This window comes from Equus caballus, chromosome 10, assembly GCF_041296265.1.
Source record: "Equus caballus isolate H_3958 breed thoroughbred chromosome 10, TB-T2T, whole genome shotgun sequence".
Lineage (NCBI taxonomy): Eukaryota > Metazoa > Chordata > Mammalia > Perissodactyla > Equidae > Equus > Equus caballus.
This window is the reverse complement of record NC_091693.1, coordinates 67,198,442-67,215,071: the sequence shown is the minus strand read 5'-3', so window position 1 is coordinate 67,215,071 and position 16,630 is coordinate 67,198,442. Positions and strand designations below refer to the sequence as shown.

The 16,630-nt window shown below is 34.9% G+C and overlaps 2 protein-coding genes across 5 annotated transcripts in view; one reads left to right on the top strand and one right to left on the bottom strand.

Moving 5' to 3' along the window:
• METTL24 (methyltransferase like 24) overlaps positions 1-5,110 on the top strand; it is a 124,134-nt gene extending 119,024 nt beyond the window's left edge. The window contains exon 7 of one of the 2 annotated variants that reach the window (XM_070223655.1): positions 4,956-5,110. In XM_070223655.1, the coding sequence (XP_070079756.1) occupies positions 4,956-4,973 (18 nt within the window). In that variant the 3' untranslated portion in view covers positions 4,974-5,110. The remainder of the gene's footprint in view (positions 1-4,955) is intronic. The other variant, XM_070223657.1, reaches the window with a different exon arrangement.
• Positions 1-16,630, bottom strand: part of CDC40 (cell division cycle 40) — a 48,423-nt gene that overhangs the window by 20,084 nt on the left and 11,709 nt on the right. For all 3 annotated transcript variants that reach the window (XM_070223639.1, XM_070223638.1, XM_001916126.6), the window contains exons 3-6: positions 15,418-15,504; positions 8,149-8,278; positions 2,389-2,472; positions 787-926 (exon numbers count right to left, since the gene is read on the bottom strand). In XM_070223639.1, coding sequence (XP_070079740.1) covers positions 787-926; positions 2,389-2,472; positions 8,149-8,278; positions 15,418-15,504 — 441 coding nt within the window. The remainder of the gene's footprint in view (positions 1-786; positions 927-2,388; positions 2,473-8,148; positions 8,279-15,417; positions 15,505-16,630) is intronic.

Genomic DNA, 16,630 nt, shown 5'->3' with positions numbered 1-16,630 from the left:
CTTCAGTAAATATGTTTTACATGGTCATAAGGATATAAGCAACGACTATAGATTTGTGACACAATTTTTGTGGGAGGAGCAGTGGAAGGAAGGTGGGGTAGTAGAAAATATTCATTTATAGTAAAAAAGAAGTTAATAATGATGTCTAAAATAAGTAAGTAGCAGCCTATATATATTATTGAGATATACGGATGTACGATACAGCTAGAATATAAGCTTTCATGAATACAGAATCTCCTTGATCTTGTCCATCGCTATATCCCTAAGACCTACAACAGACTGGCTCATGGAGACAGTGGGATTAGGAGGTGGGGACGGACAGGGTAGGGTTCTATACTTTTACTTCATATACTTCATATTATTTTTTTTTTTAAAAAACAATATAGATATATTACTTTGTTAAAATTTTTAAATAAATAAATAAAACCCACCATCAATTCTAAAATCATAGACAGGCTGATTCTGTAGTTACTATCTGAGTATCTGGTATCAGAACAGCAGCTACTATGGCAGCTTAATAGCATTAACAAGGTGATTTTTATTAAAAACTGTTGAATATTATATTTTAATTAAAAAGTATGGAAGAAAATAAATCAGAAAAAATATAAGTAAAAATATTCCAAAGAAAAACAAAGAAATCTTACTGTATTTTCTCAGTCAACCAAAGCAGAGAAATTCTGATGAGTCATTTGGTTCCCTGAGGAAATCTCAAATTTATTAACACAGCTATCCCTCATAGAGATACAGCATACACCTGAACTGACAAGGAAAAACATCAAAGCTTACTTCTGAAGGTTTGGCTACATCTTTTTCATCCACATATTTTGCCCATGGTCCCAAGAAACCATCAATATTAGATGCATCATTTTCTTTGAACTTTTTCCTCTTTTCTATTTTCTTCTGACCAGTTTCAAACACAGTTAAACCTACATGAAAAAAACCCAGAGGACACAAATACAGATTTTTCTAAAAAAAAATAGCAGTATAATTTTACTTTATATGGTTAAGAGAAAGGTGATTGTTCACGTGACCAAAGATTTATTAAAATACATAAAGTCCATATGAATATGCCAGATACACCAACTCATGCTATCCAAAAGGGAGTCAACCTTTTGGGCAAAGAAGTTTACTAATGCAATATTTGCAAGTTCTAATATATGTAAAGAAAAGACCCAGCAATGGTACACAATCCTTTTAATGAAGCACAGATCTATATCAGTGAATATTACCACTTTCTGAAAGAAACTTAGCAATTTAATATTGCTAAATAATGATAAAGCTACCTCTGAAAGCAGGAATAAAATAAACTTTATCATTTAAAGACTGAATTAAATTACAGTAAGTAATAGCTCATCTTTGATTTACTTGTATTGCAATAATATATAAATTAAATACAGTTCACAAGAGTCTGGCAATTTTTCTAAGTGATCTCAAACTAAACTCGACCTCTAATATCATAAAACTTAACAGTAAGAAGAAAAGAGGAAAGAGGATGCTTCTGGTTGAGACTTTGATTTGATCACTAGGAGGTGGCATACTGTGTGCAGCTGTCAAATTGGAAAAAGAAAGGTCTATGGGAGTCATAGTAACAATTTAACTATTAACTGAGAACCTAGCTACATAAAGATGTGGCTTGTAGAAGTCTAATTTAAAGAAAAATGTTTACCTATATGAATTCGAATCAGTTTCTTCCGGCTGTGTGTTATAATAAAAGCTTGTTAAAATTCAATTTTAACAACAATCTAGCTTATATACCAAAGGCAGCTTGATCATATAGGGTCTGTGGCTACTAAGTGTCCTCATACAAACGGCATACTCTGTTTTTCATGAGCACTTTACGAAGATTCCAATGGGCTGATGAGCTTTGTGACAAGTTAGTGTTTAGAGTATGATACTTTGTCTTATAAGCACAAAATGAATATGACCACAAACATATATTTTAAAACACAGATTCAAACTCAGTCTTCAAAGCAACCCTTCAAAGACAATTTTCACAGACATCCACAAGGAAATTTTCTTCTGCTGTTAAAATGTAGCTTGACATTAGTGTTAAGAAATAAACTACTAAAATTAGCTATACATTAATTACAATTTATTGAATGGCTTCTACAGGATTGGCACCATGCCAAGTACTCATTCCAACCCCTGAAAATAGGTACAACCATCTTCCCCACCAGGTTCCATACCTAATAGAAGGCAAAAGCAAGTTCTAAATGGTGATAGTTCTAAACTATATCGCTCTAAACTCTATCACTATTATCTCAACTTAAAAAAAAAAAAAATCAAGAGCTAAATAGAATACTAGTTTTTTCCTACTGTCTAAAGTCAAACTGAAAGACAGTAAAGATATGCATATATATTTGATACTAAATATTTCAAATAAATTACCTTGATTTTTTTCAGCTTCTTCTACAGAGCCAATATATTTAGTAGACACTTGATGATTATCTAACGAAGGGTCCAATGCATAACCTAAAAGGAAAAAAGTACAAATTATTCACTCAATTTTTGCCATTTACAATTCATTTTAATTCTATGCAAATACACTCATTTCATGTTTTCCTTCCTAGATGTCGAAAATGGTCTCTTTAACTTAGGACCAATCCTTCTCTCCTGAGTTTTGTTTCCATTTAGAACAATTAACCCAAATCTCAGGCTGGGCCATGAATGACTTCAGCAGAATAAGAAGCATCATGGGATGAATCTAGTATATTGACCTCACATTACTAAGAGCCTCTCCAGCCAAGATATCAAACTGTGGTCTTACGTTTTGTAAGAGCTTAAAAATATATACGTATACATACAAAAATATACATTCAGAAGCTTAGAAACTGTTTTCTTTTTCTTTTTAACAGACAATATGTGACAGTTTATCAAATTATATAAACCATTAAATAATTTAAAAAATAGGGTAAGAAGAACTACATAAAATCTAGCTATTATTTTGAAAATGTCAATCTCAGCAAAGACAGTCTTCTCTCCTAATTTTAAAATAATATATTTCTACTTCATAAATCATTATTTATATTTCCTTAGTGAGAGAAGTAAGTATGGATATCTACTAGCATATGGAAACACTCTTTCAACTAGTGAAAGAGTGTATAGCTACGTATAAATGTGGTTTTCAGTGATCTATGGGAACTTAAGAAAATGTACATTAACTCAAATCAGTTTTTTCTCAAGTGGGGGTGCTAGCATGATAAATGTTTGGTAAAATCAGTTTTAATAATAACCCAGCATATTCACAAAAGAAAGCTGGATGGCTCGTCACTCTAGGGCCCACAAACCACGTGAACAATCATGGAATACATGAAAGTACTAGTGTTTTTTTTTTCTTAAAGGGCATATCCTAGTGGAAATAGGTATTTTAATTTTCTAGCTAAAGATTAAAAGGGAATTCTTTTGGGGAACAGAAAAAGATTTGTCATCAAACATACTTTTCAAACAAGCTAAGGATGTAGGTGTTCAACTCACCCTTGTGATATGCTAGAACAGAACCAACCACTTGGCTATTAGCTTATTTGCATTTAGTTTTGTTCAGTATTAAAATACATTCTTAGCCAGAGGAGAGAGTTTGATGGCAGAAAAGCAGCTTTGGAATAGAATCTCTGAAATCACAGGTTCAAATCCCATGAGTTATTTCATCTTTCATCTCTCTGATGTACAGAATAGTTTTCTGGAAATGTTTTTTTTAAATGAGACTGTATAAGGCTCATATAAAATTTAGACCAAAATACCCTAAGTTAAAAATCCCCATCTCAACCATAAAAATTTATCTAGAATGTAATTCAATCTTGAAGGAGATTCCTGTCTATATAAATGGCAGTGCATTATGTGTTTGGAGGGATGGAGTAGGAGGCAGAGAGTGAAGAGAAATCCCTGGTCCTTCTTGTGTTACTGTGTGAGCACCCATCCCTAACTCGTCTGGTCACAGTGTTGTTTCTGAGGAAAGGAACTTACGCTCTCCTCCTTTTCCACATCCTCATGGTAAAGTCTTTACTGCCACTATCACCATTACCACTGCTTCCTCCAACCCCAGGTAATTAGGGGATAATAGTATTTTCCCTTTACATATAAGGGCAGTTAAACATTTAGCTGTATGTCCTACTAGAGGTCAGCCAGTGGCAGAACTAGACATAGCTCTAAGAATACAGAATTTCAGTCCAATTAGTTTTCTACTATCCTGTGTCTCAAATAAGTGAATATTAGTTCTGAAATATGCTCATCTATCTTTCTGAAGCTTATTCTCCATTTTATCTTTTCAATGGAGTTAATGTCTATCTTCTTCCTTTGTAGTCTTATTTGAAATGGCTCTAATAATATCAATTTTATTACTAGATCCTTAAGATTATTAATACTAATGTCCCAATATATAAATGAAGAGAGACTAAATAAACAATTTGTAAAAACAATGGTCACAAATATATGGGAAAACCTTCAAAACTCACTAGTAGTCCAAATGAATAAAATTAAAATAAAGAGATAGAATATTTTGATTATCAAATAAACAAAGGAAAAACAATCCTAGATCTTGGGTAATGAGAGTAGGACTTTGATATATGGAGGTAGCAGTATAAGTTGGGAGAGTTCTTTAGGAAAGCAATTTGAGAATACATAACAAAAGCTTTAAAATCATTTACATTCTTAGGCCTGCTGCTGGGAATTCATGTTAAGAAAATAACCAAAAACAAAGTTTTATGCACAAAGATATTCAGCACCACATTTTAAAAAGCAGTTTAATATATACGTCACCACATTTTGAATAGTGAAAACCGGAACCAACTTGAAATCTAAATGATGTAAGAAATGTTTACATAAATTATGACATCTTCAGGAGAATATTTTAAAAAATTATTTAAAAAGGTTAATAAAGAGTTTCTAATATTGAAGTTAAAACTCAGTTAATAATAACTATGGTGAAACTAAAGGTGTTTACTTTAAATTCTATTTTTCAGTTCCATAGACTGGTGTAAAGAAAATTCTCGGTGAAAGTAGGACAAAGGGAAGAAACCTGATTGAGAAGCCCCAAGGAAGACCAGCAAGGGAGCAGGCCAGGAACCCACGACAAGGGAGGAACAGATGACAAAAGAATTCACACAAACCACTGAGAGACAGAGAAGGCAGGTGAAACACCATAAATAGGAGCTAAAAGCAAAACTCTGCAATGAGTAAATGGGAAGATACAGCAAATGTGACCATCTTCACCAGTAAGGACTCCACAGGTGAGTTCTGTGATAAACTAAATGTACTGTACAACACAAATCTTCCAGAAATAATACACTTGGATGATAACATTGCTCCAACTACCTAAAAAGGGGAAGAAAAGTAGGATCAGTGTTTGTTCTATAACCTAGCAGTCACAGAGTGATACATGAGTGACTTAGGTAAAACTGAATTCATGTGCCATCTACCTTATGTCTCGTGGTAACACTAGTGCAAGATGTAAGGTTTGCTCCCTGGTACTTTGCAAATGAAGGAAGGTAACAGAAAGTTCTCATAGCCTTACATTCCATGCATAAGGGTCAGAGAAAACTCGCTCCCTCTCTGAAAGGAATCAGATCACTACCTGAAGTTAGACAAGGACTTTCTATGAGAAAATTATAAGACTTTTAAATTAACAGTAGCTATACTTACTTAGTACTTGGGGTTAAAGAAAAAAGAGACTGCTAAACCTGAGGTTGGTTAACTAGTTTATTAATTTAAATTCATACAAATTGCTCTCAGTTCTAAGATTATCATAAGGGAGACAGAGCATTTCTTAGTTTTGCAAGTGGCCACTCCCTTTATTCCAGGCTGCCGGATACAGTACAGCCTCACCTTCACTTTTTGTCTTTAACTCACTAAATACTTCAACCAGTATCCGAGCCCACCACCGCCTAACAGGACGGGCAAAGACACTGGTTATTTAAAAAAAAAAGAAAAAAAGCCCATTTCTGAACTCAAGTCTAAAGCCAATTAAATAGTTTTAAATGCTTAAAAAGGAAAGTAGGTACCAGTATAAGCTTAACTGGATTTTTCCCCCCTATTTTGTTCTACAGGAGATTTAAGCTATCTAAATTATTGCTAAAGGCCCTTCTAATGTCAAAGAAAACAAAGTCTTTAAAAGTCTGTTTTATTATAGACTAAAACACAATAAATTCCTGATGCAATAGAGTTGATTTTTATGCTCTGCATATATACTTACATGAAATCCCTTACATAAGCAATGGGTACAATGCATTTACAACCATTTTATTGGACTGGAAGCGTCACTGAAGTCTCTTAGGGGATTCTGGAGTACACAATCTTGGCTGTGACTTTTGGCACACAGTTAAGTCAATTATAACTTTGCCAGGGCGAAATACGATCTAATAGATGATAATCTTTTCACAACTAGTTTCCAAGGATAGATTGTGATAAATAACTAAGACTATTTGTACTAAACCTCTAAACTAATTTACAGTAAATCAGTTTGCATCACTCACTAAAAATTAGAAAAATTAACTTGCCAACATTAGATTATGTAAATTATGATAGAACCAATCAATGGATATCATATAGCTCTTAAAAATGAAAAGCTTTCAGATTATAAAGTAACAATGAAAAATGCTTATGATAAAATATTGAATAAAAAGTGAGATGCAGGGGCCAGCCCTGTGGCATAGTGGTTAAGTTCGTGTGCTGAGCTTTGGTGGCCTGGGGTTCGTGGGCTTGGTTCTTAGGCTCAGGCCTACACACCACTCATCAAACTATGCTGTGGTGGCATCTCACATATAAAACAGAGGAAGCTGGCACAGATGTTAGCTCAGGGACAGTCTTCCTTAAGCAAAAGGAGGAAGATTGGCAACAGATGTTAGCTCAGGGTTAATCTTCCTCACCAAAAAAAAAAAAAAAGAGAGAGATGCAAAACGTTCAGTTCAGATAGATTACAGCTCTGTAATATAAATATGAATATGAAAAAAGACTTGGAGGGATAAAGACCACAATGCTAAGAGTAGATATTTTAGTATAATGGGATTATAGGTAACCTCTCATTCCTGTCTAAATTTGTTTATATTACTTTTCAATGAAAATAACTATTATTAAAAAGCATCATATAAAAAGAACATATAATATTTCACGATATTGCTTTCTTAACTTTTTTTTTATCCTATCTTATAATAATGGAAGTTAATGGTAGATTGGACAGAAAAATTTTAGAACTTCGAAAAAATTCTACCATAAGAAATAAAAGGGGGAAATATTAGAATTCTAACTGTAAAGAAAACTTAAGAAAGAAAGGAGAGACAACATTGCTGAAGTCTAAAAATGTGATTATTAAATTTGTTGTAAAAAACAATTAAGTTTTCTTTTTCAGTTACTCTTTTGGGAAAGAAACACCAGCACAAGTAATTAATTCATAAAGAAGATCACAACTACAACAGGCATAAAAACATTCTCATTTACTTTGTTCACCCATCCCTGCCAAAAAGGTCTTTAAAGCAGAAGGTGACCAGTGTGTCTGTCTATCTACAGACGTGGATCACAGGAAGAGAAATGAAAGGTACCACCAGATATGAACAAAGCTGATGTAAGTGCCCAGGACCTAGGATCTGTGGAACTACCAACAAGGACATTATAAAGGCCATCTCTTCTCTTAGAGGGGATTCCCAGCCTTGCATGCATATTAACTTTCTTATATCCTGCCACTGAGGGGATGTAATTATTTTACACAGTGAATTTGTGGCCATTCTATTTCCTGATGCCCCTCAGTGATCAAGAGAAAACTTGTCTGTGATAAGATGTGAGAAACAGAGTAAAGTCAACTAGTGTATAATCAGATAAAAAATGTAACCTCTTACTCTATCCTGCCATTTACTAACTTCAACAGCAATCTGCATGTAATGGGCATTCAATAACACCTGTTCACTATCAAGTAGATCTTAAGACCACAGAATATTTCTAGTATTCAGAAATCATAGTGGATTTAGAATGACAGCCAAAAATAGTAGTTCACCTTTCCATTTGTATAAATATTTATAGATGTACATAAGAAAATACTACCTTTTTTGAAGGAATTCAGATTAATAAATTTAAAAAGCCAGAAGATAAAGGTGATTATCACACACATACATACACACATAACTCCTAATGAAGTCAAAGTTAAAACTATAAGTCTTATCACCTTACCATATGTGGCAAAAGTTCTTCTTTGCTGTTCAAACATAAAATCATTGATATGAGCTGGTTCAGCATACCCAGAAAGCATATTTCTAGGGGCAGCCATTTGCTGTGTCCTAAAGGGATTTTCTGGTCCAAACTGTAATGTTATAAGAAAACAAACAAACAAACTTAAATTCTGAGTCTATAAAGCTAGAAGTACCAGAATAATGTACAACATACAATATATTTTCAACTCTAACTCGTCAGGGGCTGACTACCCTATTTGGGAACATGCTCACTCACATAGTTCAGAAGAATTGGGCAACGGCTGATTAGGACTGGCTGTCAGCCCCCAGGACAGAAGGAGAGGAACCTACCTAGTTCATCCAAGTCTACATGTATCTATTTAAATTTAAGTTAATTAAAATAAAATATTCAGTTACTTGGTCACACCACCCACATTTCAAGAGCTCAACAGCCACGTATGGTTACCAGCAGCTACATTTCCCTCATATCAGGAAGTTCTATTTGACAGTGTTGCTCTAGATAATTCAGACTTTCTATAACTTTGTCTAAACCATGATTTGGGGGATTTGGGTTGACTTTTATACGAATAATGGCACTGAGATGTAATTTAAAAAAAATGTGTTTCTCCTCTACTAGACTATGAGTTCCTTAAAGGTGGAGACTTAGAATCCTCCACACCAACCATAGTGATGGGCATACAGAAAACACTAATGAGGGAAAGATTAGTCAGAATCCCATGGGGGCAGAAGACAGGAAAACAGACAATAAAAGTCAAGTGCTTGAAAAACTCCCTAGGAAAAGACATTACAAATGTAAATAAAATTTCTCCACTCTGAAAAGTCACACTATGAAAGTCTTACACAAAATAGTACCATTATCACCTACTTGTATATAATGCTTTGAGTTTCCAGAATGGCTTTTCAAACGTTATTTAATTTTATCTGCACAAAAACTCTGGAAAGTTAAAGAGGTATTTTCCCTCTCACGTAAGAAATGAAGGAAAAGCCACAGATGATGTATTTTACCTACCTTAGAGTCAATAGATTTTTTTTTTTTTTTTTTTGCTGAGGAAGATTTTCCCTGAGCTAACACCTGTGCCAATCTTCCTCTATTTTGTATGTGGCTTGCTGCTACAGCACAGCTGCCGTGGAGTGGTGTAGGTCCACACCTGGCAACCCAACCCAGGCCCTGAAGTGGAGCACGCTGAATTTAACCACTACGCCACAGAGCCAGCCCCAAGATTTTTTAATTAGTAGAAACAAGACTAGAACAAATCCTAATCTAATGTTCTATTGCATCATAATATTCCTTAAATGCACAATTATAGCCTCTAAATTATAAAAAAATTGGGTAAAAAAAGTACTAGAATATATTGTGTCAAGTGCTATTAGTTTAATGCTATTATAAAAGGTATTGAGAAAATCTAACTCTTTTCTTTTTTGTTTTAAAATAAAGAATAAAATGAACTTTGGAAATAGTAGAATTAGAACATTTTTATTTGAACTCTGGAAGGTCTACGGTCATGATGAAATATTTTGACATTAGAACATCCTAGGTCACTACCATTAGAAACCCTCTTTTCTATGATACCTTTCCAGAGCCAGAAACATAAATTATTCATCTCTTAACCAGAATGTTGCCTTCTCTAGATATCAACGTTATATTATGCATGAAAATCTGAATTCAAATGTTAGATTTGCCTTACTTTTTTTTTTTTGGCTTCAGAATAAATTACTACAATGTTCCTTTCTACTGACAGTTTCCATTTCTATGATTAAAGTGATTCAGTCTTAAAATATCTGATTTATATGTAAAGCTCTTACAACTATTTATTCTAAGTTATAATAAAGGACAGTACATACTGTCCATTGCAGCCCATACTAGTTCTTCCTGTGCTGATGGCTGCAAACGTAGGAAAAAAGTCTAGATTACTGAACGCCGGAAGTTGTAGTTAACTTCATTCACAAAATATAATATAATGAACACAAAATTTATTATAGAAACAAGGAACACTCATAAAGTTAAAGATAACACAATGATTTAAAAGTTTCCTAGATGCTCTACTTGCTATAGTCAACAACTATCCACAAAACAGCATCTGATATTTCCAGGGGGGAGAAATCTAAAAATGATAAAAATCTCTATTGCCCTTCTTGTCACTCCTATCACATATAATAAATTAACCATTGTAATGCTTATACCTTCCAAGTTAAAAAAGAAAAATACAATTTCCATACTCTTATTTTATGAAGATTTTACAAAAAGAACAATTCTTCTACAGGCCATACATATCAAACCAGCTTCATCTTGTTTTTTTTATTATTTTGGTGTGGAAGATTGGCCCTAAGCTAACATCTGTTGCCAATCTTCTTCTTTTTGCTTGAGGAAGATTGTTCTTGAGCTAACAGCTGTGCCAATCTTCCTCCACTTTTTGTATATGGGATGCCGCCACAGTATGGCTTGATGAGAAGTGTGTAGGTTCACACCTGGGATCTGAACCTGTGAACCCTGGGCCACTGAAGCGTAGTGGTCGAACCCAACCACCACGCCACCAGGCCGGCCCCTAAACCAGCTCCATCTTTTACAGAAAAATTCTCATTGTTAAAGAACTTTGATGTCTATAAGAATACAGATGTATAAATTACAGCTAAGTATATTTTATATATGGTGCTGTTCCTAAAGCAGTCTAAAAATTTAAGTGTGTTTATGCTTTACAGATATTTAAGCTGAGACAACAAAAAATCTTCTAATGATACAGGAAGCTGCACGGGGAGAGGATTCATCTACTTTTGGCTCAATTTAACTGCCTGGTTGCCGGCAGCGGTTGGAGCTGACCTCAAAGACATTAAATGCCAACAAAGAAAGGCAGAGAATGGTATTCAGCAGAACTCAGCTCTTCCCAATACTCAAAACACATTTCTCTGACGTTTCTGCTCTCCCTGAATATGCACCTCTTTTAATTCTAGGTTAACCACTAAAAAAAACCTCCCCAAACAATGCATATAGAAAACACACAAACTGATTTCCAAATACTTTTAAACTTTTGGTTATAAGTTTAAGAGTAAATTTGTATTCAAGTGATTTTAAAAAATACATATTTGAGTGAATTAGGCATGAGTACTTAACAGTTTCTGGCTAAGGGAAGACTGAAGGACACCACAGTCAATTACAATTGTAATCTCCCCATATAAGGCACACACACTTCTGTGTTAATTCAGATCACTGCACCCAGAAGAATGTACGCTGCTCCTGAGAGGTAAGGATCCTGACATCTTTAATCTGAGCGAGGAGTCATTTATTTATAGAGTTGGGAGAAAGCATTTTCAATTTAAGACGTTGGCTGATAAATCTAAGAGATCTGTGGCTGTGGTTTTCAAAAGCCTTCAATAGGTAGAGTACTTGAGGATCAATGTCTTAGCAGTATGTCATAACATCACAGGAATTAAGAAAATTTATACTAGTAAAAACTGACTATATGGAATCATAACCATAAGTTCACATACAGGAAAAAAAAAAACCCATTACTGAACTAATAATCATATTATACTAAGATTGCTGGTAAGTTTTTCATTAATATTTACTGCAGTCATCAATGTTTAAAACATTTATCAACAAATTTTAAAGTGAGAAGAGTCTATTGATTAACTTAATTATTTCCTACAAATTTGGAAAAGATCACCAGAATTCAATTTTATTGGTGGAATACCTCAAATTTGTAAGATATGAGCACAGTTTAAATATTACTATTATAAGAATATTTTATTAGTGTTGGTTCTATGACCTTGGGCCTCAGTTTCCTCATCTATAACACAAAAAGAGCTGAGCTATATGATTTCTACAGTTCATTCTTACATTTATATTTATAGCAGTCCATACAGCCAGATTTTTTAACAGTAACTAGCATTTTTTTCCCCTCAACTTTTGTATTTTTTTTATTTCTAAAAGTACTACTATTTTAAGAGTCTGAAATTCTCCCTGAGGCTTATGGGTTTTATATGAGTCTAGAGCAGCTAACAAATACACTTTTCTTTAAGCAGATCTGAAAAGGATTGAGTGAAATGAAGAAAATCGCTAGACTAAAACAACGGTTATTACATCTTCAAGTTCCATCTGTAATTTCAGAAAGCTTATCTGGGTATCTCTTGCTGGGTAGACCATTTAGGAAAAGTCCTTGGTTAGGAGGGAGAAACAATCTTTTATAAAATAAAATAGCCAATTCAGTTAATTTACTGAAGTAGCGAAGTCAAAGGCATAGATAGGGGTGTGCCCTGCATACTCCACAATGGCCTCCAAACTGGTCTTCCAGTTGCAGCGATTGTTAAGAGCGATCTGGACTCAAATCCCCAAATACACCACTTGCTGGCTGTTTAATCTGAGACTTGGTTTCCTTGCTACAAAATAGGGCTAAGAGTACTTACTTCATAGGGCTGTAGTGAAGACTCAAGGAAACAAGGTACACAAATATGTAAATCCCTCAGTGTGGGACCTGGCATACAGTAATAAGTGGTATTTTTACTTCATTAGTCTCTCTCCCCGTTCTTTTCCAACATGCAAACCCTTACCAGATTACCCTTCCTAAAAATTCAGCTTTGACTATGCTAATCCCCCACAGAATTGAGAGAGTCTAGGTTTCTAAAGAACCTCAGAAATCTGTCTATCAAATCAAGACCAGACTCTTCACCGTGGCCCCCAGAGCCCTGTGCAATATTATACAAGCACCATTCTAGTCTCACCCTCTTCTCCCTACTGATAATGACTAAAACATTCCTGTTCTTTAGACCTTTTATGATTCGGCTCATGCTGTTCCCTTCTGCCCGGAATTTTTCCTCATAAAAGCCTACTTAGCCATCAATGCCAATATTAATATAAATATAAATAAGGGCCACCATTTACTAAACGCTTACTCTGTGCCAGGGAGTTTCCTAAGCACATTATCTCATTTATCCTCGTAACTTGGTAAAGTAGAAATTACCTTCATGTCTCCTATGAGAAAACTAAAATAATGCAAGGTTACACAGGAGCTAATAAGCGGTATGTTTAACCTCAAATCTCACGTTCTTAAACTGGACTGTATTGCTCATTTCAAATACTACTATTTTCACAGAGCTTTTTCTCATCTTTACAACCAGATGCAATCTCTCCTTAGACTTGAATAGTACTTTAGAGGCATTATCTCTATCTTTTTAAAAAATAAATTCAGTGCGGCCTCTCTGGTAAAGAGAGGGATATATATCTAGTTTGAGGAGAGGGATTATATCTTGTTTCTAACAGTGGATTCTCAAACTATGGGAACTTGAATTTCATCTAGCAAAGTTCCTGACAACACCTTTCTAGACTTTTCCAACTTAGACAGATCCTAGTCATAAAATTCAAAGTTAATAACTTGTTATGTCACAGACGATTCATTTGGCAATCAGGAAAAATTATAATTTTTCTTCACTTTTTAGTGTCATCATTTTCTTCTAAAATTGTTGACAACAAGCATAGAAGTGTTCCTAACATAAACTAGTTTACGTATTTAATGTAAGGCTCCCTAACATGGGGAAAAGAAGAACAGAACATTAAAGGATTGCTAACCCCACAAAGAGGATGACAGGCCTACTGCCTTGTCAATAGCACCACAAAAATTTTTGACATTTTGAACTTTTCTTGAAAGTTTTGAAATCCAGTTACACAGCAATATATTAATTACGCATAGGATCTAAAAATTTAAGAAAAATAGACTTCATAGAAAATACACTGACACAGGAATGCCACACACACTTCCAAAATTTCTTACTTCAAATTTTATTATTTTCTGGATTCAGTGGCTCTATTTAATTGAAGTACTCTTCATTAAAAAAAAAATCATGAGGCATATATATAACATACCATCTCTCTCCAATGTGTTGGCTAAAATAGTGCCAAGGGATAAAAGATGGCTTATAGTTTGACAGGATAGAAGGATTTAAGAGATAATGGAATAAAATTAAAAATGTGTCACAGTCTCAGAGCATGAGAATGAGATCCTTGCTTACTGTTACCCAGAGAACAGCCAGAGCCCTGTCTAACACTAGCACACACCGCCTGTGCTACACATTTCAATTGCCATATTTTAAGTGACTACGGAAACCTAAGCATGAAAATTACATGAAATAGTTTTATGGTTCTGATACACCAAAAAAAACCCAATGACTATATGCTAAACAATGAAAAATATTAAAAAGTATTTCTTTTCCACCAAGATGCAGTAAAATACGGCTCCTCACCTCCATCTTTTAGTGCTCTTAAGGATCCTCCTACTGAAGCCTTATTATTCTTTCTTACAATGACCATTTTCTAGCATCTCTATTTTGGCAATCAAGCATTCTTTTCCTTTTATAAGGGCAAAATATTTATAAATTTCATTTTTTCTATAAAGACTTTGCTAAATGGACAATTTTCACTGTTTCTGATGTTTTCTTTTCCTTCCTTATCTTTTTAATGCTTCCACTGCCATTTATCATCATAAGATGTCTTACTCAGAGCAGGCGATGAACACTGCAACTACTTCCAAGCACTGACCATGTGAGTATGGGACCTCATTTAGTGTTTAGCATTGCAGCATTTGTAACTAGACATTTCATAATATACTCTGCACTGACGATGCTAATAAACCAAATATTTTTTCCCCCTTATGGTTAATTTGTAATATTCCTTTATCAACACTGAGAGGAAGATGTTAATTAGGTTCACATCTAAGAATCAGATATTTTAAGATTTCCCTTTTCAAAAGACATAGTTCTATACTATCAGATAGTTGTGTGGATGCAGATACACAGCTAGCGGATTTGTGTGCGCGTGTGTGTGTGTGTGTGTGTGTGAGGAAGACTGGTCCTGAGCTAACATCTGTGCCAATCTTCCTGTATTTTGTATGTGGGATGCTACCACAGCGTGGCTTGATGAGTGGTGCCTGGTCCGTGCCCTGGATCCAAACCTCCAAACCCTGTGCTGCCAAAGCAGAGTGTTAACCACTCTGCTTAACCACTACACCACTGGGCTGGCCCGCTGGTGGATTTTTAAAAGTACTGCCGTAAGACCATACTATTTAAACTTTTGTAGGCTAAAAGAATATATTTTCTTTTTTCAAATTGAGATATAATTGACATACAACAAGATATATTTTCTAAAAGTTTAAATAGTATACTTTTGTGAGAAAACTTTGAAAAATTCACCAATTGTTTATCTACTTAGGCATAATTTAAATACTTTAGCAAAAGGCAGAATCTTAAATATAGTGTCCTTTCTTACCTCAGGAGCAAACATGGTCTCATAGGTAGGATTATACTGAACCTCTTTAACAGCAGGGTCAAGGTGAACTCCAGTCTCCAAGTCTTCCTAAAAGAAAACCAGCTGAATGTTAAAGATCTGACGAATAGCTACTTTAGAAACTACATTAAGCTAGCCATTTTAATACCAATTTAATCATTATCACACTAGGGCCATGTGATTAATAGTTCTAATAATCAAAGACCAATAAAAGTAATGTATGTGGTTACAGAAGTTAGAATGCATAACAAAAATTTTTCCTTTCAAAACACTGACTTTATCCCATTTGAACAAATTAAAAATGTCTAAGTTAACACTACTCAAAGCCTTAAATTAAGAGAATCCAACTCTTCTTTCTTAGTAACTCAAACGACCTGATCTTCTGCTTCCAAATTCAGGAGAAGCGCTCCTTCGTTATTCAGCAAACCTCCTTAGATATGTACCAGGGGGCACTCGGTTAGGGACTGTGGAGGAAACAAAAGGAAGCAGTAGGGCCCGAACCCTCTAAACCCACAGACTTACAATCTACGTCAACGTTTCCACCTTCCTAAATTCATCCCCAGTTTAAGGAACATAAAAATCTCTTCTCCACTACAGAATTACTGGCAGTCTATCTCCTGTGTAACTCTATCACTTACAAATAGAACAATTCCCAAATTGGTACCTCGAGCCTGACCCTGTCCCCCGAACCCTGGAGACTTACATATCTAAGCTCCAATTCAACATCTTTTCTCCCAGGGTGCCTAACAGACATCTCAAACTCCCTATATCCAAATGGGAACTTCTGCTCTCCCTTCCCCAATGACTTTTCCAGCCTTCTCTATCTAAGTTAATTGCAACTCCATCCTTATATTTGCTCAGGTGAATATACTGCCGGAGTTATCCTTGACTCCTCTTCTCTTCACATTATATATCCAATCCATCAGCAAATCCTCTACCTTCTACACACATCCAGACTTCAACCACTCCCCCAGTCCTCTTTTCCTATCACAGCCGTCCAACTTACCATCTCGCCCCTGCATTACTGTAATAGCCTCGAAGTCGTCTCCCTGCTTCTGCCCTTGCCCACCTACAGCCTCACTCCACACAGGGGCCAGAGTGATTCTTTAAAATATTAGTCAGATTATGCTACTCCTTTGCTCTAAACCCTCCGGTAGCTTCCCACTCAGAGTAAAAGCCAGACAAAGACTTACAA